This window comes from Coptis chinensis, chromosome 3 (assembly GCF_015680905.1).
Source record: "Coptis chinensis isolate HL-2020 chromosome 3, ASM1568090v1, whole genome shotgun sequence".
Lineage (NCBI taxonomy): Eukaryota > Viridiplantae > Streptophyta > Magnoliopsida > Ranunculales > Ranunculaceae > Coptis > Coptis chinensis.
In genome coordinates, this window is record NC_141458.1 from 103,969,787 (window position 1) to 103,995,564 (window position 25,778).

At 35.6% G+C, this 25,778-nt stretch overlaps 3 protein-coding genes and 2 pseudogenes across 6 annotated transcripts; 2 read left to right on the plus strand and 3 right to left on the minus strand.

Moving 5' to 3' along the window:
* The first annotated feature begins 597 nt into the window (after positions 1-597).
* On the plus strand, positions 598-3,077 carry LOC147512406 (uncharacterized). Its single transcript, XM_086595376.1, has 2 exons — positions 598-799; positions 2,307-3,077. The coding sequence occupies exons 1-2, from the start codon at positions 733-735 to the stop codon at positions 2,828-2,830; spliced, it is 591 nt and encodes a 196-aa protein (XP_086451502.1). The 5' UTR covers positions 598-732; the 3' UTR covers positions 2,831-3,077.
* Positions 3,078-4,866: 1,789 nt separating this feature from the next.
* On the plus strand, positions 4,867-8,971 carry LOC147512407 (pentatricopeptide repeat-containing protein At4g38010 pseudogene; annotated as a pseudogene). The gene has a single exon (XR_015214922.1). The product of XR_015214922.1 is annotated as a pentatricopeptide repeat-containing protein At4g38010 pseudogene (transcript).
* On the minus strand, positions 8,194-10,666 carry LOC147512408 (GCN5-related N-acetyltransferase 6, chloroplastic-like). 3 transcript variants are annotated; one of them, XM_086595374.1, is made up of 9 exons: positions 10,532-10,666; positions 9,906-10,116; positions 9,753-9,805; positions 9,465-9,501; positions 9,305-9,370; positions 9,014-9,118; positions 8,769-8,922; positions 8,521-8,597; positions 8,194-8,433 (listed from the first exon to the last, which is right to left on the minus strand). In XM_086595374.1, coding segments are annotated over exons 1-9 (771 nt in total). In that variant the 5' UTR covers positions 10,534-10,666; the 3' UTR covers positions 8,194-8,367. The 3 variants fall into 3 exon arrangements, with proteins under 3 accessions (XP_086451500.1, XP_086451499.1, XP_086451501.1); XM_086595373.1 differs by having other exon boundaries at positions 9,014-9,136; XM_086595375.1 differs by lacking the exon at positions 9,014-9,118.
* A 10,273-nt stretch (positions 10,667-20,939) lies between these two features.
* On the minus strand, positions 20,940-23,216 carry LOC147512409 (uncharacterized; annotated as a pseudogene).
* A 1,122-nt stretch (positions 23,217-24,338) lies between these two features.
* Positions 24,339-25,564, minus strand: LOC147512410 (uncharacterized). Its single transcript, XM_086599464.1, has one exon. The coding sequence runs from the start codon at positions 25,510-25,512 to the stop codon at positions 24,379-24,381; it is 1,134 nt and encodes a 377-aa protein (XP_086455590.1). The 5' UTR covers positions 25,513-25,564; the 3' UTR covers positions 24,339-24,378.
* Positions 25,565-25,778: the final 214 nt, after the last annotated feature.

Here is a 25,778-nt window from a genome sequence, read left to right on the forward strand (position 1 = left end):
AACAGTTGAAAGATTACTTTAAATAGACAATAGACTATTGAGGATACGGATGAAGACACCTCAATTTTGCTATTGTGCATTTCTAAAGTTGTTTGCATTGCATGTTATCATGTTGATGAGGATGCAGATTGAAAATACATTATCAACTAATTCTCAGTTATTGTTGTTTATGTAATGAGTTCTATTGTTTACCAGACTATGCTTAACGAAACTATGTGGTTCAACCTTGTTGGAGGAGAGATTATCCTTAAATATGTACACATAAATTTAGGTCGTGTCACACTCTAAAGTTCTTAGTATCTCCAACACTTTTTAGTTTTATTATTATGGCTTTATTATTATGGGGAACACTCATCCAATTATTTTCCGTTTTACTGTGTACTGAAGATTCTATATCTGGTATTACTTTTTATGGTATGGCCTGCATTCGGTTTTGAAGAGGAAGGTGAAGTTTATAATGGATGTGTTTCACATTTTCTAAGACAGATATTTTGTATGATTTATCTTAGTTTGGATATCAAATAAAATATATTATATATAAATAAATAAATAAAGAGAAAAAGCGCAGATAGTTTACTATTTGCTATAAAGAGAAGTTGGATGAAATGAAATTACTCAACAGCAAGGACTATAAGATAGTTCCACACAAAGAAAAAGCGCCTCTCCCAACCCTCCGATTTTCTCTCTCTGCGTTTCCAACGTTAACAAGGCTGAGATCTCGGTAAAGCAGTAATGCAGCTCGCCACGTGGATTCTCTTAACTTCAGTATTCCTCGTCTCTGTTTCTGCTAACAGTAAAAGTAAGTAAATAATACCAACTTTGTCCATTTATCTTATTTTGTTTTTTTCTCAGCTGGGGCAGAACTCAGTAGCTAGATCTGTTTATAAACTATATAGATTTGCCTATATCTATCTTCCTTTCTTTCAAACTTCGAAATGCTGCTACTTCTACTCCTACATTTCAAGATATATATTTCTTTTCTTTTCTTTTCTTTATCACTGAATTATTTAGTTTGAATCTTCGGACTGCATTTATTGATCAGTAGAGCTGATCGATTACTATTGAATTGGTCAATTATTTTTATGCAACTCAAATTCTAGCTCACAACACCATGTCCAGACTGGAAGCTGAGGATAAAATTCCTTCTAGAATGTGGCAATGTGATATACATTTCTTTCCATATATTGGTCTTGTTAAAATTAAATATATGGACTGTAGTATTTTAGTATGTCAAAATAGGAGACATTGTTTCTAGAAAGTCTAGCTAGAAATGTTAGTCTATGGTATTAACCTATATGCTAAGAATAGTAAGTACTTGTCTATGTTGAATCCATGCATTAAATTTTCAGTTCTGTATGTTTTGATGGACACTGAATGGTGGTTTTTACTTGGAGAGCAATTTAAAATTATGGAGAATCTATATTGGAGTGTCTTTGAAGATTTTAGTTCATAGACCCTAAATTGATTAGAGAGCCATGTTTCGGATGCATGTTGAGTTTAGGCCATTAAGAACCTTTGTTTGATGTCTCTTGGAAGGATTTTCTTTTTGTTTCTTCTCCGAAGGCAGATATAGTTAAGCAATGTCAAATGCATTAAGATTATGGAAATTGTATAACAAGCCTTGTGGGGAGTGAGAAAACTTTATTTCCTCAAAATAGATATTAAATTCATCATGTGACAGCAACAAATCCCAATTGCTGAATTTTGAACTTTGAAAACTTTCTTGCCTTAGAAGTTTGAAAAATATATAAATGATATTTACATTTGAATAACTGAGCAGAAGCTCAGTGTTTCAGATAGTTGGTAGTTGATAAATCCAGTTCATTTTTCTGTCTGTCGAGCTTGATGGGGAATCAGAACAAATCTTGCTGAGCTATGGTCTAGTAGCTTCTCTTTTGGTAATCGTGGTATGGAAGAGTGTGTGAGTCTATAAATGTGATGACAATTAGTTACCGACGATAATGTGTTCCTTGCAAACCCTACTAAATTTCAAGCCTATTTTCACTCTGTTCCACCTGCTTTATCAACCTTTGTATACATAACTCTTTTGTGTTGTCCGTCCTTTTCAATTCCTATGAACTTCATCGGTACTTGTTGGCACAAACTTATGCATATATGATTGTATTGCCTATATAAAAAATTTGTTTTTTGGGTTTTACATTTCTCAAATATATTTCACATTCACATATATAGAGGACAGGTCTGATGCTTGAAAACTGATTCCTCTATCTATTTATATATTTTTTTCTTGGCATAATGGTGCACATTTCGTTACTAAAATTTCTGTGCTTGTCGAAAAAAACCAGATAACCCCGCTGATGAGCTTGTATCAGTGCTCAACAGCAATCGAACTGCCCACAAATCATCTACCCTCCCTGACAATGCAGGCTTAGCCTGCATTGCTTTACAGTATATAAAAGCATACCAAGGCAAATGTGATGATGTTGGAGGATCCAATGCCAAGAAACCTGCAGATGCTGAATTTGCCGAGAATTTTGCACCAAATTGTGGCGTCCAAGTGTCAACACTTGCTCCAATCAGTGGTCGTTTACTTGCATGTCAGTCTCGTTATGTTGGTGCTAAGGAAGTATTCTCTAACATTCTTATTCAGAACCAAAAGAGTTTGGACATATTGTACAGTAAGAATCATACTGAAATAGGGGCGGCTGTTAGTGGCTCTGATGGTGGAGCACCATATTTCTGGTGTATTTTGTTCAGCAGCGGTAATTCCACTAGCAGCTTCGTTTTAGATGGTGGTGTAGCAAAAACACAACATCCTGGGTGCTTTAGTGGCGCCAATGATGATTGCAGCGGTGCTGACGAAGTTTGAAGTCATTTATGGCTATATATAGCAATTGTTTACATTGCCTTGGCTGTCTTTGGATTGTGATTGTTGTTTGAATATTATGTTGCTTTGGCTTGATTACATTATTTAGTCCTGTTTTTTTTTGTCACCGGAAGTGAGATTATGTACCTAGAAACACATTGAATGTAATGTAGAAAAACCAGCAAACAGTTAAATTGGGCCGGCTTGATGTAATGGTTTTCGATGAACTATAATGATGTTTTCTTGTATACGTCTGTCATGAAAGGTCTGGATTACGTGACTTGAAATGATACTGTGAAGTCTCATTTGTTACAATCTCAGCATAAGCCTAGGAGCAGCTCTTCAGACAATTCATTGTGGAGGACCTAATCTCAGTAACCATGTTGTTAAGAAACCACTAGACCAATAACAGAGAAAAAACAAAACAAAAAGAAAGAAGATCCCAGTCATTTAGGCGATTGCAACCCCGCTTATCAACAAAGAAAAAGATTGCAAGCACCAGGAAAAGAGATTGACCCCAGAGCTACGGAAGACTGCTGCAACCCCAAGATGCCCAACATTTTACATACATCCAGACTGCAATTACAGTTTAGTCGTTTACACCATCTGGTGAGGTTTGAATATCGGACTACACAATCCAATATAGAGCTAAGGCAAACTCAATCTCGACGACAGTTTTACTTGCATTTTACTCTTACTACCATACTGCCTAGTTTCATGAACGCTCTTTAAAGTCCCTGTATGATGTCATTGCTTCCCCCTCATTTTTGTCAGTATCCACATTTTCGTCATAGCTCTCAATTGAAAGAAGAAGAATCGCCCATTCAGCAGCAGCAGCAACCACTCACTTCAGTTCGGCACATACTTCGGTTATATGTTGAACTGTTATATCAGTCATTCTCGGAACTGTTCGAGATTTCAGAATTCTTGGAATTCCGACAAATCTAAAAACCGAAATTCATCAAATTTTGACTCCTATCATATTCGGAATTTCAATTGACTTTGGAATAATCAATATTTCAACTATATATTTGGAATTCTGATTTTTTGAAAAACCAAAATATTAGACGGAATTCCGAGGTTTCATTCGGAATCACGAACACTATTCTCGGCTACACACCGAAATATTATACACCAGGACTTGGGCTTAAAGTTCGGTAAATTATGGGCTGGTCCTAAGGCCCCAGTACAACTATTTGTAAGTTGTAACAATATTGACCAAATTTGTCCATAGTATTTTCTTAAACCAGATTTCAGGTTTAATCTCCCTCACCAAAAAAATTGTTACACAAAAAACCCCCAGGAGCGAACAAATGTATAAAACATCCTTATTATTTAAAACATAACATCAAAGCCAAAACAGATCAAAATACCCCTGTGAAAACCGGGCTGACGTCATCCTATATAAATTTGTATTTACATATGACAATATAAAATTACACAGTCTTCTTAACCTATTTAAATTTAAATTTTCATATGAAATTTTTTTTCATAGAAAAATTTAAATTTACATGCATAGTATTTTTACATATTAAAATTAAAATTTACATATGTAAATTTAAGTTTTCATATAAAAATATAAATTTACATATAACAATATAAAATTACAGAGTCTTCTTAACCTATTTAAATTTAAATTTACATATATTCTGTGAGGAAAAATTTCAAACCCAAAAGTTACTATGTAAATTTAAGTTTTTATAACTCCAATTACTATGCAAATATATAACTATGTAAAAATACATTTACATATAGTCGGGAAAATTTCAATCCCAAAAAGGTAAAAAAGGAAATAAAATAAAATGGTAAATAAAAACAGACTAGATTTTATCTCTTTTTTGAAAAGTAGGAAAGTTATTTGATATGGGCCGATGGGAGGGAGTTTATACTCAACTGAATTAGAACAACTGAATTAGAACGAAAGAGCTGAGCCTCATTTCTTGTTTCTTAAACTTTATGGTTCGAAGCTTCATTTTCTTTGTCATAACCAAAAGTTGGAGGGGTATTTTCGATCTTCCAATCACAAAATCTCAAAGTCATTAACCCGGGTACTCGGGTAAACACTAGTACATGTACTCTGTTTGCAGACAACGTCATTTTTCCCTCCAAGAACTAATAAATGTGTGATTCATGTCGTCGAAACTTTTCCAAAAAATAAAAAAAACTCCTTCACCTCAAACTCTATTCAAAACCAACCACCATTCCCTCCATTCCATCTCTTATAACAACCTTTTCAACACTTGTTCATCTCTAACAAACCTTAAAATCATCCATGCTACAATTATAACAAATGGGTATTCACAAAACCTCCCTTTAACAACAAAACTCATCACTCTAGCATGTAAACTATCACCAACAATGTACTATGCTCGAACACTGTTTGAACAAATTACGCAACGAGATGTTTATATTTATAACACTTTAATAAGAGGTTATACTGATCGTGGACCTTGTTTTGAAGCTTTGGTTCTTTATAAAGACATGCATTGTTCTGGATTGTTCCCTGATAATTTTACTTTTCCGTTTGTTGTTCGGTCTTGTGCGGTTTTATCGGCTTTGAGAGAAGGGAAAGAAGTTCATTGTAATGTTATTAAGAATGGGTTTCATTCAGATGGGTTTGTTCAGAGTTCTTTGGTGAGTATGTACTCTCAAAGTGGAGAGATGTTGAGTTCGGAGTTGGTTTTTGAGGAAATGGTTGTGAGGAATGTTGTTTCTTGGACTGCGATGATCGCTGGGTATGTGCAGAATGGGTTTTATAAAGAGGGGTTGGGAGTTTTTTGGGATATGGTGGCTTCTGGGACTCAACCCAATGCAGTTACACTTGTGAGTGTTCTTCCTGCTTGTGGTGAATTAGAGTTTTTCAATTTGGGGAAGTTGATTCATGGGTATGGTGTTAAGGTGGGTTTGGATACGGATATTTCGTTGGTTAATAGTCTTATTGCATTGTATGGCAGGTGTAAAGATGTTGAGAGAGCTCGGTCGTTGTTTGATCAGATGGATGTTCGGGACTTGGTGTCATGGAATTCCATGATTGCGGCATACGAACAAAATGATGATGGTAGGGAGGCGATTAGGCTCTTCCGAAGGATGTTAAGAGAAAGGGTTGAATTTAATTATATCTCACTGGTCAGTGTTATTTCAGCTTGTGCTAGTTTGGGAGCACTTGACACGGGAAGGTGGGCACATGAGCTTGTCACTAGCAAGGGACTTGAAACTCATGTTTCAATTACAAATGCACTCATTGACATGTATGCTAAATGTGGAAGCATAGATTCAGCGAGGAGTGTTTTTAAGAAGGTGCCTCAAAGGAGCGTGATCTCTTGGACTGCAATGATTGGGGCCTGTGCAGCTCACGGCCATGGAGAAGACGCTCTTGAGCTCTTCTCAGACATGATAAGGGAGGGGGTGAGACCAAACATTTTTACCTTCACTGCTGTCTTGACAGCTTGTAGACATTCGGGACTCATAAATGAAGGAAGGAAGCACTTTGAGAGCATGGCAAGAGACTATAAAATTGTGCCTGGTGTAGAGCAGTGTGCTTGTTTGGTGGACCTACTTGGTCGAGCCGGTCAGTTAAGTGAAGCTTATGAGTTTGTCAAGAGGATGCCTGTCAAACCAGACGTGGGAGTGTGGGGAGCTCTGCTTAGTGCTTGCAGAATACATGGCAATCTTGATCTGGCTGAGCTTGTAGCAGAACATTTATTCAAACTAGACTCTCAGAATGTTACATGCTATGTTCTTATGTTGAATATCTATGTGGAAGCTAGTAGGTGGGACGATGTAGCCAAGTTGAGGAAGCTAATGGGGGAAAAAGAATTGAAAAAGATCCCTGGCCAAAGTTTGGTGGAGATAAATTGAAGATTCCATGATTTTCTGTTAGGACTAAAGACCCATCCTTCATGATGGAAAAGATAGCCACTTTTAAGAGATTCGCCTTTTAGAACTTGCAATGGCGTGATAGTGTTTTTTCATCATACGATCTCACTAACTATGTCAATTAATGATTACATATTCACATTCTTTAGCACAGACATTGCGTTCTTCTGTCTGCTGCTGTACAACTTACATCAGGAAAAAACTTGTGCTATATACAATTGGGAAGTGCAAACCTGGAAGATCAATATGGCCAAGCTACAAACTTGCTTATAGTGGCATTGCATGGAAGAAAGAACTCGCTGAGGGTTAAGTGGTGAAAACTAGATTGGGCTTGTGCTAGAAAACAATGTTTGGTTGTTTACTATGTTATACAAGAATTTCAGTATAAGCAATGGAGGTGCGGGTGCGGGTGTTCTCTTTAGGGATAAAGAAAATCAGATACTAGGTGTTCTTGCACAAGGGCTTGGAGTAGTAACAAACTTTGAAGCAGAATATTGGGCAATCATCTTGGCAGCAGAACATGCCGTGCGTAGAGGATGGCTGAAGTTATGGATAGAATGTGATTCATTGGCTGTGGCTCAAAGCCTTATGGGAGAGAACACGCCATGGAAGATCAGAGCAAGATGGAAAATAGCCACTTCGAAACTTAGCTCCTGGCGAATAACCCATACCTTTTGCGAAGCTAACTTTGGAGCTGACGCTGCAGCAAGGCATGCTTCAACTCTTGATAATAGACAAGCTGTTTGGAGTGACATTCGACCAGGTTTTGTCCCAAGAGTGGAGTGCCCCTTTCGATCCTATTTTAGATTCTGTTAAGTCAGATGAAATGTAATCTTATTATCTCTCTGTAACACATTCTTTTATTCGTAATACTACTCCTTACTTGCGTGCAAAAAAAATACAAGAATTTCAGTACACTGTCAGGTAATTGAGCCACTGAAGATCCAAAATCTTCATGCCCATACCAGCAAACTTGTATTTACATTTATTTTAGGAGCATCTGTGACAATAGAGCATCAATTTAATCCATATGTCAATAAATAATTGGATGATATTGTTAACGGTTGATATTAAGAGTTACAGAATTCCATTTGTTATTAGAATCAGATATGCATGATTCTTACTTATTCAGTTATTCTTGCTTAAATTCTCCAGCATTCATTTTTTTTTACCTAAAAAAGTTATAAAACAAACAAACAAAAGAAAGAAAGTGTTCTGAACTCAAGGCACCTCGCATCTTTATAAGAGCCTCAACTCACATCTCATATGTTCCGAAATTTAATGACTAAAAGGTTGTTCACCTTGTTTCTTGGACGTTTTTGCATCTAAAATTTTAGCGATTTCCGTTTGTTCTTTGTTCCTGTGCAGTTGAAAAAATATTGTTTGCTCTCAAGGTAGTATGTATAATTCACCTTCAGTTTCTAATTCAATTTCTTTTTGAAGGAAGTTCAAACCGTAAATGAGGTCGTGCCCTATCTCAGAGACAACAATTTGCCAGTATAAATCCACTCATATCTATATTTTCAATTTTCAATTCTTTGTCATACAATGCATTGGGATGCAGGTTCCAAATCGATCACAGTGGTCAATGGTTAATGGTCACTGAATTTTACATTTTGAGAGGACAAATGTTTTTCTTTGGAAGGAAAGGTGGAGCTTCAAAGTCATGACTTCAAGCTCATCAAGTAGTTCTCCTCTTGTAATAAATGAGAGGTAGCCATCTCCACTATCTGAAGGAATAAGCACAAGCTAGATCAGCCCATTATGGATCATAAATCACCATGAGCCAATTTTAAGTAACTATATGAAAATGATACCTGAAATCCCATCTTTTCATATAGTTGTTGTGCCCGTGTGTTCTCTCTATGTACATGAACAAATACCTGTCCTACACCTGCCATTTGAACTGCAGAGTTAGCAAATGGTTTTCTTTCGTGCTTTGAAGTCCATTTATTTTTATGTGTCTTAGACTTCGACCTCATGCATTAGGGCCTGAACCCCTGCACTTGTGAGTCACTTATATTCCTTTCCCATTAGTTACATGTTTGCTCAAATGCTCATGTACCTTGTAATCTTGCAGATTCAATTGCAAAACTCAGCATATTGCTTGCAATGCCTTTACGGCGAGCAAATTTGGAAACACACAGGTTTGCGACGTATCCGTATTGATGTGGGCTCATTCGGTTGATACTGGAAAAGATTGGGGGCTTATCATTATCCTGTTGGTAATATTCCAAATAATGATACTATTAGTTTATTGTATCTTGCAGAAGGATGAATTCAGAAACAGAGATCAATCAAGCAATTTACCCCAGGAAACCTCTCTCCATGTAACAGGTTTCTGATGCTTAAATCTAGTGTTCCAACAATACTCTTTATTACGGTACGTTTAACATTCTTCTCTTCTTTCTTTATCTGGTAATTTGAAAGAAACTGGATAATGAAAACCCTTTTATGTAGATGATAAAAGAGATCTTTCTAAAGAAAACAAGATGCTTGTATCACAAGATGAAAATTCGGATGATTCAACCTTTTAGTTTCAATCATTAATGGAAACTTGGGAAGTTATCTAGCAGACATGGTGGTCTAGGGACATCTTACCGCAACAATGCAGGTACACTTTTGTATATGCTTCACACTGCATCGCCTTTTTAACGCATTAAACTCCTGAACACGTAGAAATGTATGTTACGTGGGCATCTGTGTTGTGGTGTACTTTTGAATGTACTTAAGCAATCACACAACATGGATTCAAAAATACCTGGTCTGCGTATTTTCTTTTGTAGCTCTCCATATATCTGTGCTTAAACCACAAATAAGTTAGCTAGTTCTGATGCTACTACCACGTATAGATTCTAACAAATCATCTAAACTGTATGGCTTAGCACCCATTCTTAACTTCCCATTAAAAATTGATAGTAGAAGGTATAGTATTGCTTCATGGAGGCTAAAACATTGGTCAAAACTCTTATCAGGGTTTTCAGGAAAAGGAAGAGATGCTATGACTTTTGTATTCCTGTATTCTATTGTTTTGTACGAAGTTACTAACCGCTCAGGTGGCCGATCCTCCCAATGACTCTCTGCTCTCAACCATGCTGCCGTCTACCACAAAACCAAAACCACATACCAATCAGAGTATATAAATGAATGCCTTGTTGAAAACTGCTTAAAATATTATGTCCATTCTGTTTAGACTTCTCACCCAAAATTCTTCATCAACTATGGCTGCTCTTGCCACGTATTGTCCGAACTCTATTTTATGTGTGACATCACACTCCTTATCTGACGTCTGAATCCGGTCAAACTGCATGTCAGAAGGTGTGGAAGTTTGAAGTTGAGAAATCGCCGGGTTTTGAAGCTCCATAGAGAAATCTTCCTGCCTCTGTGATTGGGAATATGGAAGATTGACATTCCTGCATTACAATTCAATTTTGCAACTGAAAGACTGATACACTCTTATAATCTAAAATGTCAAAGAAATGATCTTGTGTAGTTAAATGAATGGCAATAAATTTTTGTTTGTTTATCTTTTGTATCACCCTGTTTCTGCGCAAGCAATCATTCAATGACGGCAACACATGTCACTTGCATGTGTTCCGCTGAACTGATTCTAGCTTTATTTCTGGGTAATTCCAAAACTTAACTTCTACACCTGATTAGCAAACTAGGCAGATTTCACATAGATATGAACTGTAATTGTTTCTAATTTTTCTGTTCAAGTAGTATAATCCTATGTTGAGTAACACCACAGTTATTCTTGCAGAAACAGAATGAGTACTTCCCAGTGTGACACGAGAAACCCGAATCAGAGAGGAGATGACAACTCACATTCTAGGAGAAAAAAAGTAGAACCGTGAAATTGGTGATGAGTTTGAATTCCATGCTGAGACAAGCGGGAGAGATTAACCCCTGAAACCAGATGGTTGACATGGATGCTTGGGCTCTCCAGGTCACCCAAACAGCTTACATATGGAGGCAACACTTGATCAACGTTTTCCCTTTAAACCATGGGAAGAGACCTTGAAGAAACAGACAGTTTTGAAGGAGTTTGATTTCTTCTATGGTATAGCTGGCTATTATAGAAAAGACAATAATTCCAAAAACAGTATTCCATTTAGACAATTGGACTTGGCCAAATCATGTGAACAACATGGTGTTGAACTTCTAGAAAGAGTACTGACGATGTCTGCAACTTCCTTTAGGCTTTAGATAATGAATAGTATGAGTAATGTATGGAATGATGAATAGTATGAGTAATGTATGGAATGGATATATGAAATCCAGGTGAATATAATTGATATACAAACCGAAATTGGTTACTATAACATGGTTTGGGACTTGCACAATAACGAACTATATTAAGCACTATGGTGTGCTTTTTTTAATGAGATTTGGTGAAGCTGAATCAGTGTGACCTGTATTTGCTAGGTCACAGGGAATACATATATTTAAGATCTTAACATGCCACCATACTTGTCCACCAACATTTTATTGGGTCTAAATTCTGTGAGTTATATTATCTAGGTCCACAAATCTGCACCCCATGAGTCTCTTCAAGGCTAGTAGGCGGCGATGGACTTGGGTGAATATGCACTGCCCTAATAAACGCACGTTTAAGATCTACATTTAGACTTAACTAATCCTACTGTGCTTGAGAAGCAATTTTAGGTACCATTTTATATGTTGTACCCAGTGGCTTAAAGTAGATAGACAAAGGATGAGTTCTTTAGAAGAACTGACAAAAGACCAAGTATTTCTGAAAAGCATCTGGTGCTTCATTTCAACTCAATAGTTTTCATCAAATATAGCTAACTGTTAACGTATGAAAGATTACCATTACAGAAAAGGACGCACGACCACCACCATGATGATAACAAGGCCATACTGGTGATATTGTGCTCGAGTGGTCCAGAGGGGCGGGGTCCCCTTATCTCAATCTCTATCTATACTATTTATAAGTGGCTTGGCGAGCTAGCCAAATTGCTGTCTCTCGATTCTAACTTCTAACAACCTATTGGACGGTTTTGCCCCTATTTCAGTTGTCGTCTCGGTTCTGACAACCTATTGGACGGTTTTACCCTTTTCTAGTTCTTAAATTGGGCAGCCGTTGTATTTGACCGATTTTTAGATAACAGGGGCAAATTCGTAAATACAAAAAAGTACAGAGCCAAAATAATCAAGAGAGAAAGAGACCCAGAAACAAGAGGCAAGAGATATATAAAATATAATTAAATACTGTACTATAACTGTAGATGAGCCTGAGATTTTATAAAATAGTAAAAATAGTTGTATACATACCATTTTAATTGTTGATACGGGTGAAAAAATAGTATTATTTACAACTTTATAAAAGGCATGGCCCATATAAACGATTTGGCATAGCTAGCCGTATATCGGTTCTAACCCTCCCTACTTTTGCTGCCCTAAACTCTTTTTAAATTTTTTCTTATTGGCAGCAAAACATATTGGGCCCAATGCCCCTCTTTCCAGGTCTGTCGGCACAAAGCGCGTGCATAATTGCTAGTCTTTCTTTAAGGAACTGTGGTAGGAGAAAGAACACAGTTTGTAATAGAAACCAGCAGCTTCAGCAGTGTGAGATTTGCTTTGGGTTGAATGGATATTATTGTCAGTGGGCCAAGTGGAAACCAACTTTTTGTGCTTCCTACTGGAGGAAAATTTGAAAATGCATCTTATAAATAGGGTGAACTAGTGTTACCCCCACTAGGTGAGCTAATTAGGATTCCCTTTCCCCCACTACTCCTACTAGATGGGAAATTAGGGTTTTTTTCCTAAACACACGGTCAACTTGGTTTGACAGTTAACTTTCAAGTCAAACAATTAGAAATGACATAAATGCCCCCACCTAATTAAAATTGAACATTTTTTTTTTTTTGATAATGAAAGACATTTGTGTAATTTTCAATTGTTTGACTTGAAAGGTAACAGTCAAACCAAGTTGACCGTGTGTTTAGGAGGGATACCCTAATTTCCCATCTAGTGGGGGGGGGGAGACACTATCCTAACCTTAAATACGAAATTTTCAATAATTTGGTATTTTTTTCATTTTCAAAAGAGACACATTTTAATAAAAACACCCAAGCAAACACCAAATCGGCTAAAATTTGGTGTTTGCTTTGGTGCTATATCAAATCTCTCTCGCGAGGTTGGAAAAATCGCGTGGTATTTCGAACATCTCATGGGCTTCGGCTAGAGTGTGGGCTTTAATGACACAGTTTTGTGAAAATCGCGCGATTGAAAGAAAAGAGCCACGCAGAAAACACGGGGTTAAAAGATGATAGCAGCGCTGTGCGCGACACACATGCCGCTTCTGAAAAATAAGCGTGGGCTTGGTCTTTTGTGGTGAAGCGTCTATAAGCGTGGTTTCGCGAAAGCAGCGTGGACTATATGGCGCGATTTATCTAAAACCGCGGCATTTGATATCAACTTTTTGATATCGCGGGCGTCTATAGCGTGGTTTCGCGAAAGCAGCGTGGACTATATGGCGCAATTTATCTAAAACCGTGGCATTTGATATCAACTTTTTTATATCGCTCCTGAAATTGGTTGGTGTAAGTTTGGTTTGGTATTTGGTTTGGTTAAAATGTTTGATGTTTTTTTTGTATCGCTCCTAAAGATGCTCTAAGGAATGAAGAAAATAAAATAGGTTAACAGATGTATGCTAACAATACTCTTTATTAACTACATAGAGTGCGATACCGCAATGTACAGTTGACACCATCTTTCGTACTCGAGGGCAGGTTAACTGGTTTGGACTTCGATAATATTTGTCACACTCGAGAAAATATTTTTTTCCAAAACTCAATTGAGTCAATTCTGTCCATTTTTTAGGGTATGACTAAACAGCACGAATCAATGCCAAATATTTAGGAGTCCCTATTTGTTTTTACAGTTTTCTAGTTTTATCCTCCCAAAATTTAGGCCAATTAGTTTTACCCCCTCTTCCAGTTCTTTTATCTAGAGGTTTACCCCCAAGACCACACCACATCCAAGTCAACCATGCTTGACTGTTATTTTTTTTGTCAATGCGTGTAAAAAAGCTTCATTGCCCTTTGCTATTTTAATAGTTTTCTAGCTTTACCCCCTCCCCCATAACTTAGGCCAATTAGCTTTACCCTCCAATTCTTTCATTTAGAGGTTTACCCCTCCAGAACTTAGGCCAATTAGCTTCCCACAAGTTCTTTCATCTAGAGGTTTACCCCCCAAGACCACAACACATCCAAGTCAACTGAGTTTGACCGTGATATTTTTGGTCAAGACAAATGAAAATACTCTAATGCTCTTTTCTAGATATAATTACATAAATACCCTGTGACTTTGGCAAAGACAAAATTGGAATTCAAATCATCTAGAACACATGTCATGATCTTTTGAACTATATCCGATGGCTACCACCAATCCTTATCAAATGACATCCACACCCTTAACATTATGAAATTACACCACTACCATCACTATAACATTATCTTCTCCAAGTCATACACCACTACCACATAAAAAAACTTCATTGCACTTTCACGGTTGGTTTTATCCTAGCATACATGTAGTTTTAACAACCGAAATTTCATAATGTTAAGGGTGTGGATATTATTTGATAAGGATTAGTGGTAGCCGTCGGATAGAGTTCACAAGATCATGACATGTGTCATAGATGATTTGAATTCTAATTTTGTTTTGCCAAAGTCATAAGTATTTATGTAATTATACCTAGAAAAAGGCATTAGTCTTTTCATTTGTCTTGACCAAAACATCACGGTCAAATTCAGTTGACTTGGATGTGTTGTGGTATTGGGGGGATAAATCTCTAGATGAAAGAACTGAAGGGGTAAAGCTAATTGGCCTAAGTTCTGAGGGGGGGTAACTTCTAGATAAAAGAACCGAGGGGTGTCAAGCTAATTGGCCTAAGTTCGGAGAGATAAAGCTATGAAACTATTAAAAGGGCAAAAGACAATAAAGTCTTTTACATATATTGACCAAAAGATAAATATCAAACATGGTTGACTTGGATGTGGTGTGGTCTTGGAGAGAGAGGTGGTAAATAACCGGGGGATAAAACTAATTGGCCTAAGTTCCCGGGGAGGGATAAAACTAGAAAATTGTTGTTTTATTAGGTGGTCTCTTCCTCCTCCACTTCTCCACATCCATGAAAAAACAACCACCCTCCCCTTCTTACTTCTCTTGTCCCCTTTCAATTGAACCATTTAATCCTACTCGGTTGAATTACATCACCTCACTACATCATATCACTCCTTTTTTTTTTTTTTTTTTTTGATGGCACTACATCACTCCTTAATTTCAATTGAACTCATGAAGGAACTAAACATCACATTTAGTAAATAATGTCACTCCCCGTGAAGAAAATCAATCAATTAAAAAATTAGTCTAGAGGAGTTACTTATAAATATTTAGTAGTCCTGAGACTCCTCTTAAATTTTTTTTAGAATTTAATACCCCAATTTGACCAGAATATGGAACTGACACCTGTTACCCAACTTTACCATGAATAGATGAAAATATCCTCACTTATAAACAAGCAGAACCGACTATCTACCCAGTAAAGTAACGTAATGGGATGCAAAACAAAATTTTGATTTTCACACAAAAAAGGAAACTGAATAAAAAAAATTAGATATGAAAAGTTACTCAATTTAGGGAACTAAATTCTCGAGAAAATTAAGTTCGTGAGAGATCAAAAATGAAGAAGACGGTCAATTGTGAATCGTGATCAAAGGTATGTAATAAATTTGTTTCCAATTTTAACAAATATTAATATTACCATATATAGAAATTTATTAATTAGTGAATTCAACGTATAGCAATTAGCATCTTCCATTACTTTCTCATTTATTTCCAAAATCAGAATTCATATTTTCAAAAACATTTTCAAAAAACGTAGATGTTTCACTCACTTTCCTTATAAAGTTTTTATTTGATTGGTTAGCATTAACTATCATTGTGAAAAAAAAAAAGAACTGAATTGTTTACAAGCATTGCTTACATTGTAATTAGTAAATAAATGTTTCAATTTGTTCTAGGAATGCGTATGCCAACTTTTGAAATGTGAAATCTCGCAACAACATTTAAAATGTAAAATCCCTTCATTGGTCATACATTTCAAAATGCAAATTCATTTTGTATTTCATTTTAGCAGTGCAGATGGGGAAAACTCTGACTCAGATTTTGAAGATGATCCAAAACATAAAGTTCAGAAGGAGATTCCAAAACCAGTTGAAGAAGATACGAAAAGTAGCTCATTTGGAGAATATCGATGCAATCTCAAGGGACTATACGACTTAATCAATGGGATCCGGGACAAAATCAATGAGCACCACTTGTACTTATTTAGAGGTACACCTTTTGGGAGTTTCTTCATGTTGTTCTACGAAAAAAGATTCGATAGGGACTCTATCGTGACCAAAACAACAAGCAGCATAATCTCTGTTATAGGAACATACTCTTATGAGGAAGATGCCTTTAGAATTGGTGATAAACTTTTGAAACTATCAGAGAAAGATATTGCATTAACGCTTGGGCTCCCACTAGAAGGAAAAATGGTACAAGTTTTCCCAAGGAACACATACAAAGCGCCAAAGAGTGATTTCTATTTGAGGAATTTTGAGGGGGAAGGAGTCTTACAGAAATCTGTTGTGGTGGATACAATAAAGAACTCATTAATTAGACGTAATATATACACATTAGGAGATTTTGTAAAACTAGTTATAATGTACATGGCTGCAACCATCTTCTTCCCAAGTGCTGCAGGGACTTTAGCAAGCTCATTTATCCAACACGTTGATGATTTTGATACCTTTAAGAGCATCTGCTGGCCTTCTGTAATCCAGCATGATTTAATGAGCAGAATAAGAAGCCGTCGCTCAAAGCCTACAAAGTTTACAGGATGTGTTTTGCAGCTTCTGGTAAGTAATCTTATATCTCAATAATCTAGCTATAATACCTAGGTTACTTGTTAATTTGTTTTTAATAATTTTTTCGCACTGTAGTATTGGGTGTGTGAGCACACATCAGTAATTCAGCCACTACAAATAGATGCAATCACCTATCCACGTGTTGCAAGATGGAACTTAACAAAAATGACTAAAGCAATATCCAAGGAGATGCTACTGAACTTGCCAAATAACAAGGTAAACAAATTTGTAATATAATATATATTTGGCTTAACTATGCTAGTATATTGATTAGTGATTGTAACCAAAATACAATTTTGTTTTTATCTTGAATAATGTTGATTATACAAATATTTGCGGGTTTTGAAAAAAATGTATACTTGCCTTAAATGACGAAGAGAAAAAACTGATAGGAGAGGCAACAATTGAAGACAATGAAGGTGGAGAGTTATATCGACTAAGAGTTGCAATTGGAAAACTGGAGTTTGAGAAGCATGTGCTGCTGGGACAACTCATATTGACACAAACAGAAAATATGGAGTTGAAAAAAAAATAAAGGAGTCAGAAAATGATTTAAGCATAAGAGAAGACATGGATAAAGTCCTTTTGGGTGATGATCTGGTCGAGAAAGAGAAAATAAGATTGTCTAAGAGAGCGACAAAGCGACAACACACAGACAACGTTTACCCTAGCTCAGAATCTAAAAAATCAAGAACCGAGTATGGAAAAGGGAAAGGAATAAGCGACACTGGTCATTATGAAACACCAGTACTAGATATATCAAAAGAAAAATTGAAAGACGTATGTAAAAGCCCGCTATGGAGGTATTTGAATGGCGACCAAAAGTTAGTAGTGAAAACTTTCTTCAATCAAGCTACTAAAAGGTAATTGCCATCTGATTTTTTGGTTAATCTAAATCCCTTTGTTATAATTCTACTTTTGATTTTTTTTATCAAAATTTGATTTGGCAGCACAAGTGCATGGACAAGCGATGATCTAACCATTAAAGGATTCCTACTTGAAGATCTAATGTTTAATCGATTCATCAGTGACGAGGTAATATTTGTGAATGAATTTTAATATCTATTCTAAAAACTAATTTACATAACATCAAAATTAAAAATATTTGCACACGTTTATTAACATATTACTTTTTTGGTTTATAAGATAATTGACTGGTTCACCTCCTATTTGAGAGAAAATGGCACAAACAATGCAAAGAGCAAATTCTTTGGAGCAATGTGTAAGGTAAAGGTTATCAAAAATCCCAAATGATATATTAACCGAGTTAATCATTTTCTTATACAGTAAATGTAATTTCTTTCTCACAGACGTTTGTAGCTCAAGGGAACGAAAAATATGTGAAGATCTTGCTAGAAGATGTTTTGGAAGAAGCTGATGATGACGTCGAATTCTGTTTCTTTCCAATGAACACACCGAAAACCATTAAGTCGAAAGAGGGCTACCATTGGACACTACTTAGACTGGATTGGGATACTTGGGAATGGCTCCTTTTCAATTCAATGAAGCCAAGAAGTGGATCAAACAAGTACATAAGAGATACTTAAACAATGGTATGACTTTGATTTTATATGCATCACAAATACTTGCATTTCAAAATATGAACACCAATATGAAGTGACAAACAAACTCTTTACACTGCTTGGTAATAATTGTTTCAGTATTGCAAAATCATTTAGTAAAATTGTTGACCAGATGCTTCATTAATTGCTACTTAGTTGGTTAATCAGTTTCTTAATTTGACGTCTTCATCAACGCGGCAATCTTCATCTTAGGATTCATCTACCCATTGATTCCGCTTTTGTTTACATGCATCAGGGGCACTCCACCAGAAAGCTGAAAATGTTTTTGATTGATTTTCAAAAAAAATTGTTTTTTTAGCTCAAAACATACTTAGAGTTTAACTGTCCAGCAGGTAGTAGCCCATATCAGTGTTTGGCTTGGCTCTTTGCCTGTTTCATTGTGCTTTCATTGTTAGTTTGAGGCACACTAGAAAAGTGTTTTTAGCCCCTTGTATATAGGAGAATATTTTTTTTTCAAAAAATTGTATATAGGAGTTCCATAGCAACCTGTGTTGGTTCTGGCACCTTATGTATAAGGGGGTTTGCATTCTGCATATTTCATTTTTGTTGCCTTACTTAGAGTGCTGACAATGACTTTGTATTTTAAATTGCATATAGTGTATCACAAATTAAACTTGTCGACACTAGGCCCTAAGCCTAAACCCTAAACCTCTACACACTAAACCCTAAATCTCTATAAATTAGACCCTAATAATAAACTTTAAACCCCAATAAACTAGACCCTAAGCATGAACCCTAAAAACCTCTAGACACTAAACCCTAAACCTTAAGACATCGAATCCTAAACCCCTATAAACTAGACCCTAAGCATAAACCCTAAACCAACTCATTGCATTTCATAATAGTTGGTCGAAACTACTAAATAATAAAATGCATTTTGTGAAAAATGCATATCATTACGCATATACATTTTAAAATGCATTAGTATTTTAACATTGGCGGTTTATATTTGTGCAATATGCATTTAAAAATGCAAAATAGGTGGTTATAATTGATTATTTGTAAACTTTTCTAAAAGAGGCTCCTTGACCCAATTTCTTGATTGTTAATCTGCCTTTGTTATTCTTCCCTAGTCTAACTAAATGATTGAATTTACAGAGAAATAAAGTGACCGAGTTGGTTAACAAACATCGCAGTAAAGAAGGCAAAAAATTGTGGCCTATTGATTCGTCGATTCAAGTTATGGACTGCCCCCAACAAGAATCATCGCATGCCCATAGTCCCAATACTTTTAAAGTTTCTGTAAATTATTGACTCATTATGAAGACTCTAATATCAATTATGATTTTAGGTGGACTGTGCAATTTATGTATACAAGTTCATGCAATGGTCATATAAAAAAAAACAATGCCTTCTTATTCACATCAAGCAATTGTGGAGAAAAAATTCAAAAAGCTCGTGCAAAGTTGACATACAAGATCCTGTCTGACAAGAAAAGAAGTTGGAGCTTAAAGCCTGAATAAAATGTGGTGATTGGAAAGGAAGAATGAATCACTTGAAACTGAGTGTTTCGATTTTGGATTTCAAGTTTAGTTTAAGACAAACACACACTTTGATGTTATACTAGGGAATCATTTCGATCTGTCGCGGACTTTGTCATTGTTTATATAGGATCTGCTGCATTTCTTTGCAATTAAAAGATAATTGTTGGCATTCTTGAATAATCTATAAGCTACCAACATATAGCTAGCTAATATGCACAAAAAAGACAATAACTCAATGAGAAAATATTCTACATTCCAATGCTATGTTGAAAACTATACATGTTTACTTACAATACCTACAAATATCGTTGCAGTACTTTGAAAAGCTTCACATTTATTTTTCTTCATCTTAGCACGAATTCAAACTATAAATCAAAAGTAATGGAGGTCAAAAACAAGCTATGCATTTCAAAATGCTAAGCAACATGACAAAGCTATTACTAATCCCCAAACCCACTAAACACCCATAAATCCTAAACACTAAACCCTAAACCAACTAAAACCTAGACCCTAAACTCTAAACCTAGTAAACAATAAACCCTTCAGCACCTAGACAATGCTCTTCAATTCACATTTTTTGCTGCACATTTTAAAATGCATTCACAGTTTCTTGTTGTGCATATAAAAACACTAAACCACATTTTAAAATGTGATTCCCAAATTTTGCAATTTTTTTAAAACAATGACTTCATAGTTTAACCCTAAAGCCCTAAAAACTTAACCTTAAACTACCTAATCAATAAACCAAAAATCATTAACTTTGAACCCTACACCCTAAATACCTAAATCATATACTTCAATTCACAAATTTTGCTATGCATTTTAAGATGCAAATTACAATATTTGCCTTTGCATTTTAAAATGCAATCATGCAGTCTTGGTGCAAAGAATTTGTAATTCAAAATTAACATCATCAAGAGTAACCAAAATTTGACAACTCTCGCAATTTTCTTAAAGTATATGAACATAAACAAGAAACAAACTTTAATACTAAAATAATATAACACCAATCAATTGATATAACAAATCCCATATAGAAAGAAATAAAACAAATAATACATAAATGTTAATAAATTGACTAAGATATTTCTACAGGGAAGTAGCACGATTATGATAAACCTTTTGATTGCACCTTCTCGCGACTTCATGGCTTCCTAATTTTCACACCCTTACTCTCTATTCTTTTGTTCCTTCTCACGACATGGAGTTCTCCTAGTTTCGGGGGCTAAATATGAGCACCTTTATTCACCTCTAGTAGCTTCTCGTAATCAGGAACCGGCTCAATGGCATGTGAGTACGACTCACGAAATGCATTCACTAAAAAATATGAATCATAGAACTTATAAACATCTTCACCAATCTGTAAAATGCATTGTAAAGCATGCGCACAAGGAAACCCTTGAATAAGCCAACGTCCACAACTGTACCTAAAACAACTCAAATCAACACAGTGAGACCACTCATAGTGAACTTCAAACACAAAATTAGATGATTTTGTCACTTTCCATGTCCGACCTATAGTAATATTCTGAGCCAACACCTTCTCCATTTTTAGACATAGCTTAGAACTCCATCCCCTACATTTTTCCCGACGCTTAGACATCATATCCATAATCTTAATACGAATTTTATCAACCATTGATGTTACCGGCATGTATCGTTCAGCAGCTATCCAAGAATTGAAACATTCGGCAATATTCGAACACATCTCTCCGTACCTTATTCAAAAAGAAAATTTTACCAATAAATAATTAAATTAGATAATTAAAAAAAATACGAAACAAAATCAAATAGTAGAATATTAAAATGTATCCAAATAGCAATACTTAACACGATTAAGTAGTATAAAAAACAGAATTATAATAATAGAAATAAGTACCTATTTCCCGAAAAATATGAATTAGCCCAATTCTCAAAAGGCACATCCTCATTCAAATAATTATAAACTCCACTGCTAACAAGTCTTAAAACCTCCATGGCTTTCACGAATTCATCATGAGTTGCAGCATAAGCACAATCTGTAAACAACTTCTCAATGTAGGAACGCCTTGTATCCATGCTTGAGACTTTTGATACTACATTCTTCTTTAGATGCCAAAGGCAGAAACTATGGTATGAGTAAGGAAAAACTTTTGGGATATATGTAACCAACCCATGATGCCTATCAGAAAAAAAATGTAATTCTCCTTTGAGGCGAAACAACCTTCTTCAAATTCTCTAAAAACCACTCCCAATTTGCGTCATCCTCTGAAACTACTATTGCAAAGGCCAATGGAAATATCCCTAAGTTCATAATTGAAATACTTAGTAGCAATCATTTAAGTAACAACACAAAAAATAATAATAATAATTTGATGCTCAAATATTAAAGCAAAATTACATACTATTTAACTAAAAAATCTATAAAATGAATTTTGAACATACCTTGATCAGCATTTTTCGATGTTGACGATAACAAACAACCCTTGTATTTCACCTTCAAAAAAAGTGTCATCCAAGCAGACCATAAGACGGCAATAATTAAACCCATGAATACATGCCTCAAATGATATAAAAAGTCTCACAAACTAGCGTGTATTCTTGTCCAACTCCAACTGAATATGACTACCAGGATTGGTTCTCTGTAAAGCATCAGTATACCATTCCAACAGCGTATAAGAAAAAGCATCATCCCCATATACCTCCTTCATAACCAATTCTTTACCTGTGTACGCATAATAATAATTTAAATCCAATCCATAATCTCTTTTGAATTCTTTTATTATGTCTTTGGGTTTCAACAGCGGGTTGTCCTTCACTTGATCAATAACAACACTCCTCACAAGTTGACTTGTCATCCTAGGATTCAATGAATCCTTAAAACCAACACCACATGTATGATTAGGTTCCATTTTAGTAATTTCAAATAATTGGGTAACTTAAACCTCGCAGTTGCACGAATTCTCCAAGGACACCCCATCTCCATATAGTTACCACAAACCGCCGTCACTAAATAGGGGTTATTCTTTTTCAACTTGTAAACAAATCCATTCTCATTGCAATATTTCAATAAAATATTCCTAAATTCAACCGCACCACCAGAAAACCTTTGTCCAACCCCAGTAATCAATGTTGCCCACAAACTAGATTTCAAAGGCTTGCATACTTCCAGAGTTGGTGCAAACAACATGCTACAATTCTCAACCTCATCACAAATCAAATTTTGAATTGAGTCATCCAAACCAACAAAAATCTTAAAGGAGGATTTTCCTTTTGCACAAAGAAATAAAGCTAATGATTGTAACTCTGAATCAGTATCAATTGAAGACTTTTTCTCATCACGAATAAAATAAAGCTTACAAGCCAATGGAGTAACATCTCCCCATTTATCATATATGTTGCGCTTCAGTGCGCTAACTGTAGAATCCAACCCAATACGAATAGCAAGTGTATCATACAGATATGATATCACAGCAAAAACATGATTTTCCTTTTGAATTGTATGTGTATCAGTATTTTCCATTGCAACTACACGAAAAAAAAAAAACGTTCTTATTATGTCTGTATGAAATATGAGCAAAATATGAGTGAATTAACAATTCAAAACAATTCCATTTCAACACAATATGTACTTATATGAAATATGAGTGAAATGACAATATAATGCATTTTAAAATGAGAAAAGAGTCTGACCTTATTAATACCTTGAGTATTGACAAAAATTTTGAACACTGAGATTGTGGAAGAAATAAATTAGAAATAAAAAGAAGGAATTTAAGTGAAGAATATGAATCACAGAAACTTTGAAGTAGTTTTTTTTTTTTTTTTTTTTCAAAAAACGGTTAAAGGGTAAAAAGAGAAGACGAAAAAGTTTGAAAAAAAAAGTTTCGCGGGCGGTTTCGAGTCGTATCCCCAATTTCGAAAACATTTTAAAAATAGCGACTTTTAGTAATGAAAAAATCCAAAATGGTATTAAAACCCAAAAATAATATTTTCAGGTCTTTAAAAGTAATTTTATTTTTGAAGCGGCTCTGTAGCCCAATTTCTCGATTCGTTGAACCGCACAACCTCAAATTGAGAATTTAATAGATCAAAAATATTTGTGAAATTTCCTAACCCATTTTGGGGTGGTCTCCATCCATTAAGTTATAGAACCTCGTGAATCAATGATTCTGGTTCATTAATCTGTTTTTATTTTGGTCACACCCCAACGAGAATAGGAGTAGAATCTGGCTTTTGCAACAAATTTGTTGTATGGCGATAGTTTGCTCGGGTGTGACCAAGATTACCCTTGGACTTTGGAGTTTGGGCTCGTGTCAAATGTGATAATTAACCAAATGTGGCTCTGCTGTTAAAGTTAAACAGCTGAACCCTTCGGACGGAATCATTTTTGGGTAGGTCAGAGTAGTATTTAATCAAACGCGTACAACACCACAATCTGTCTTTGGAGAGGCTTCTTCACATTAACATGCACCTTTAGCTAAAATGCATTTGTTTGAAAAGAATTATAATCCCTACCACGTTAGGTAGAAAATAATGTGAGACATCTTCATCATAAAACAAAAACATAATAATAATGTGACTATGTGAGGCACTCGGTGTATGTGAGTCAGGAGGCATGTCTTGATACAAACTGTCTTTTTTTTTTTTTTTTTTGTTAATTATCATATATATATATATATTAATTAGATAGGAAAATTTACATTGTTTCTGTCACTGCTCAGAATGTCCCGAAGCCACAATGGCGGGGTTATTAACCATTCTTGAGGAACAGGGGAGGATTTTCCATAGCAAGCTAACATATGGGCCACTTTGTTTCCAGATCTGTTTATCCACAGAGTACAAAAGAGTTCCTTAGTAGCTAATAGGGCCAGAGCCTCAATAAGATATTGCTGAGAAGACCAGCCTATATTTACATTCTTCTTTTTTTCCAAAAAGTTACTGGCAGTTTGGGAGTCAGTTTCCACTTCCATATTCCTATGGTTGAACTTCAAGCTCCATTGGATGGCTCTGAGTATCCCTCTGCTTTCTGCTTCTTCTGCTGTGTTGTCTTTTCCTTGTTCAGTTCCTGCAGCCAAGAACAGACCAGATGAGTCCCTAAGCACATAGCCATATGTTGTGTTCTTTCCTTTTGTGAAAGAAGCATCAACATTTAGTTTAACCCAGTTTGTGTGGGGTGGTTTCCACAAGATCTGATGAACAGTTTTCACTCTTTGTTCCTGCAAGATTAAGGTGCTCTCATTACAGTTAAAGAACCTTTGCATAGCTAAAGACAACTTAAGCATGTTTGGTCTTCTTCGATCATGGTATACCGAGCATCTCTCCGACCATAAAGTCCAATATAAGTGTAAACAGAATTTGGTCCAGAGCTTACGATTGATTGGCCATTTGGGTGGCGGATTATACCAAAAATCTATCCATTGTTTAACATGAAGGTGTGCAAAGTGTACTAATCTTAGATTCCAAGGTGTTAAGAACCAGAGTGCTTTAGTAAAGTGGCATGTCAGAAGAAGGTGGTGGATAGTTTCCTGTTGCTGTCCACATAACAGACAAGATTTGTCAGGTATATGGAACAGCTGGCCAAGGTGATCACGAGTGGGGACTATGTCATAGTAGCACTTCCATGCAAACAGTGTGGCTCTAGGACTATGAATGTTCTGCCAGAAGGCCAAGTTTGTTTTTGATTGTGTTGGCTGTAAGAATTTGGAACTGAGGTGTTGATATAGTGACTTGACTGAGTGTATACCTCTTTTTGTAAGGTTCCATTGGATTTTATCATCAATAGGGGATCTAGGGAGGTAGATTTGTTGGATTGCCATACTGGTATTATGATCAAAGAGATGGTTAAGAATAGGTATGTTCCAAGTCTTAGTGTGAGAACATCTAAGGCATTAACGAGTTGGATACAGGTCAGAACAATTATATTTTATATCCCTCGTCATACCTATAATTTATATTATTCGAACAATGAAATAAAAAATTATTGCAACTTATATGTTCCATTAGCATAATAAGCACACACTGTGTCGATAACAATTTCACCTCTTCTCGATATCGAATAGTGACATTCCTGATTGACCAGTTT

Excerpts from the sequence above, each read along its gene's own strand:
- LOC147512406 (XM_086595376.1), top strand. The coding sequence starts at position 733 with ATGCAGCTCGCCACGTGGATTCTCTTAACTTCAGTATTCCTCGTCTCT. Across the intron at positions 800-2,306 it reads TGTTTCTGCTAACAGTAAAA|ATAACCCCGCTGATGAGCTT; the intron begins GTAAGTAAATAA and ends GAAAAAAACCAG.
- LOC147512408 (XM_086595373.1), bottom strand. Across the intron at positions 9,371-9,464 it reads AAAGAAAATACGCAGACCAG|GAGTTTAATGCGTTAAAAAG; the intron begins GTATTTTTGAAT and ends CTACGTGTTCAG. Across the intron at positions 9,137-9,304 it reads AGTGTACCTGCATTGTTGCG|TTTCTTTCAAATTACCAGAT; the intron begins GTAAGATGTCCC and ends TTCATTATCCAG.
- LOC147512410 (XM_086599464.1), bottom strand. The coding sequence starts at position 25,512 with ATGGCAATCCAACAAATCTACCTCCCTAGATCCCCTATTGATGATAAA.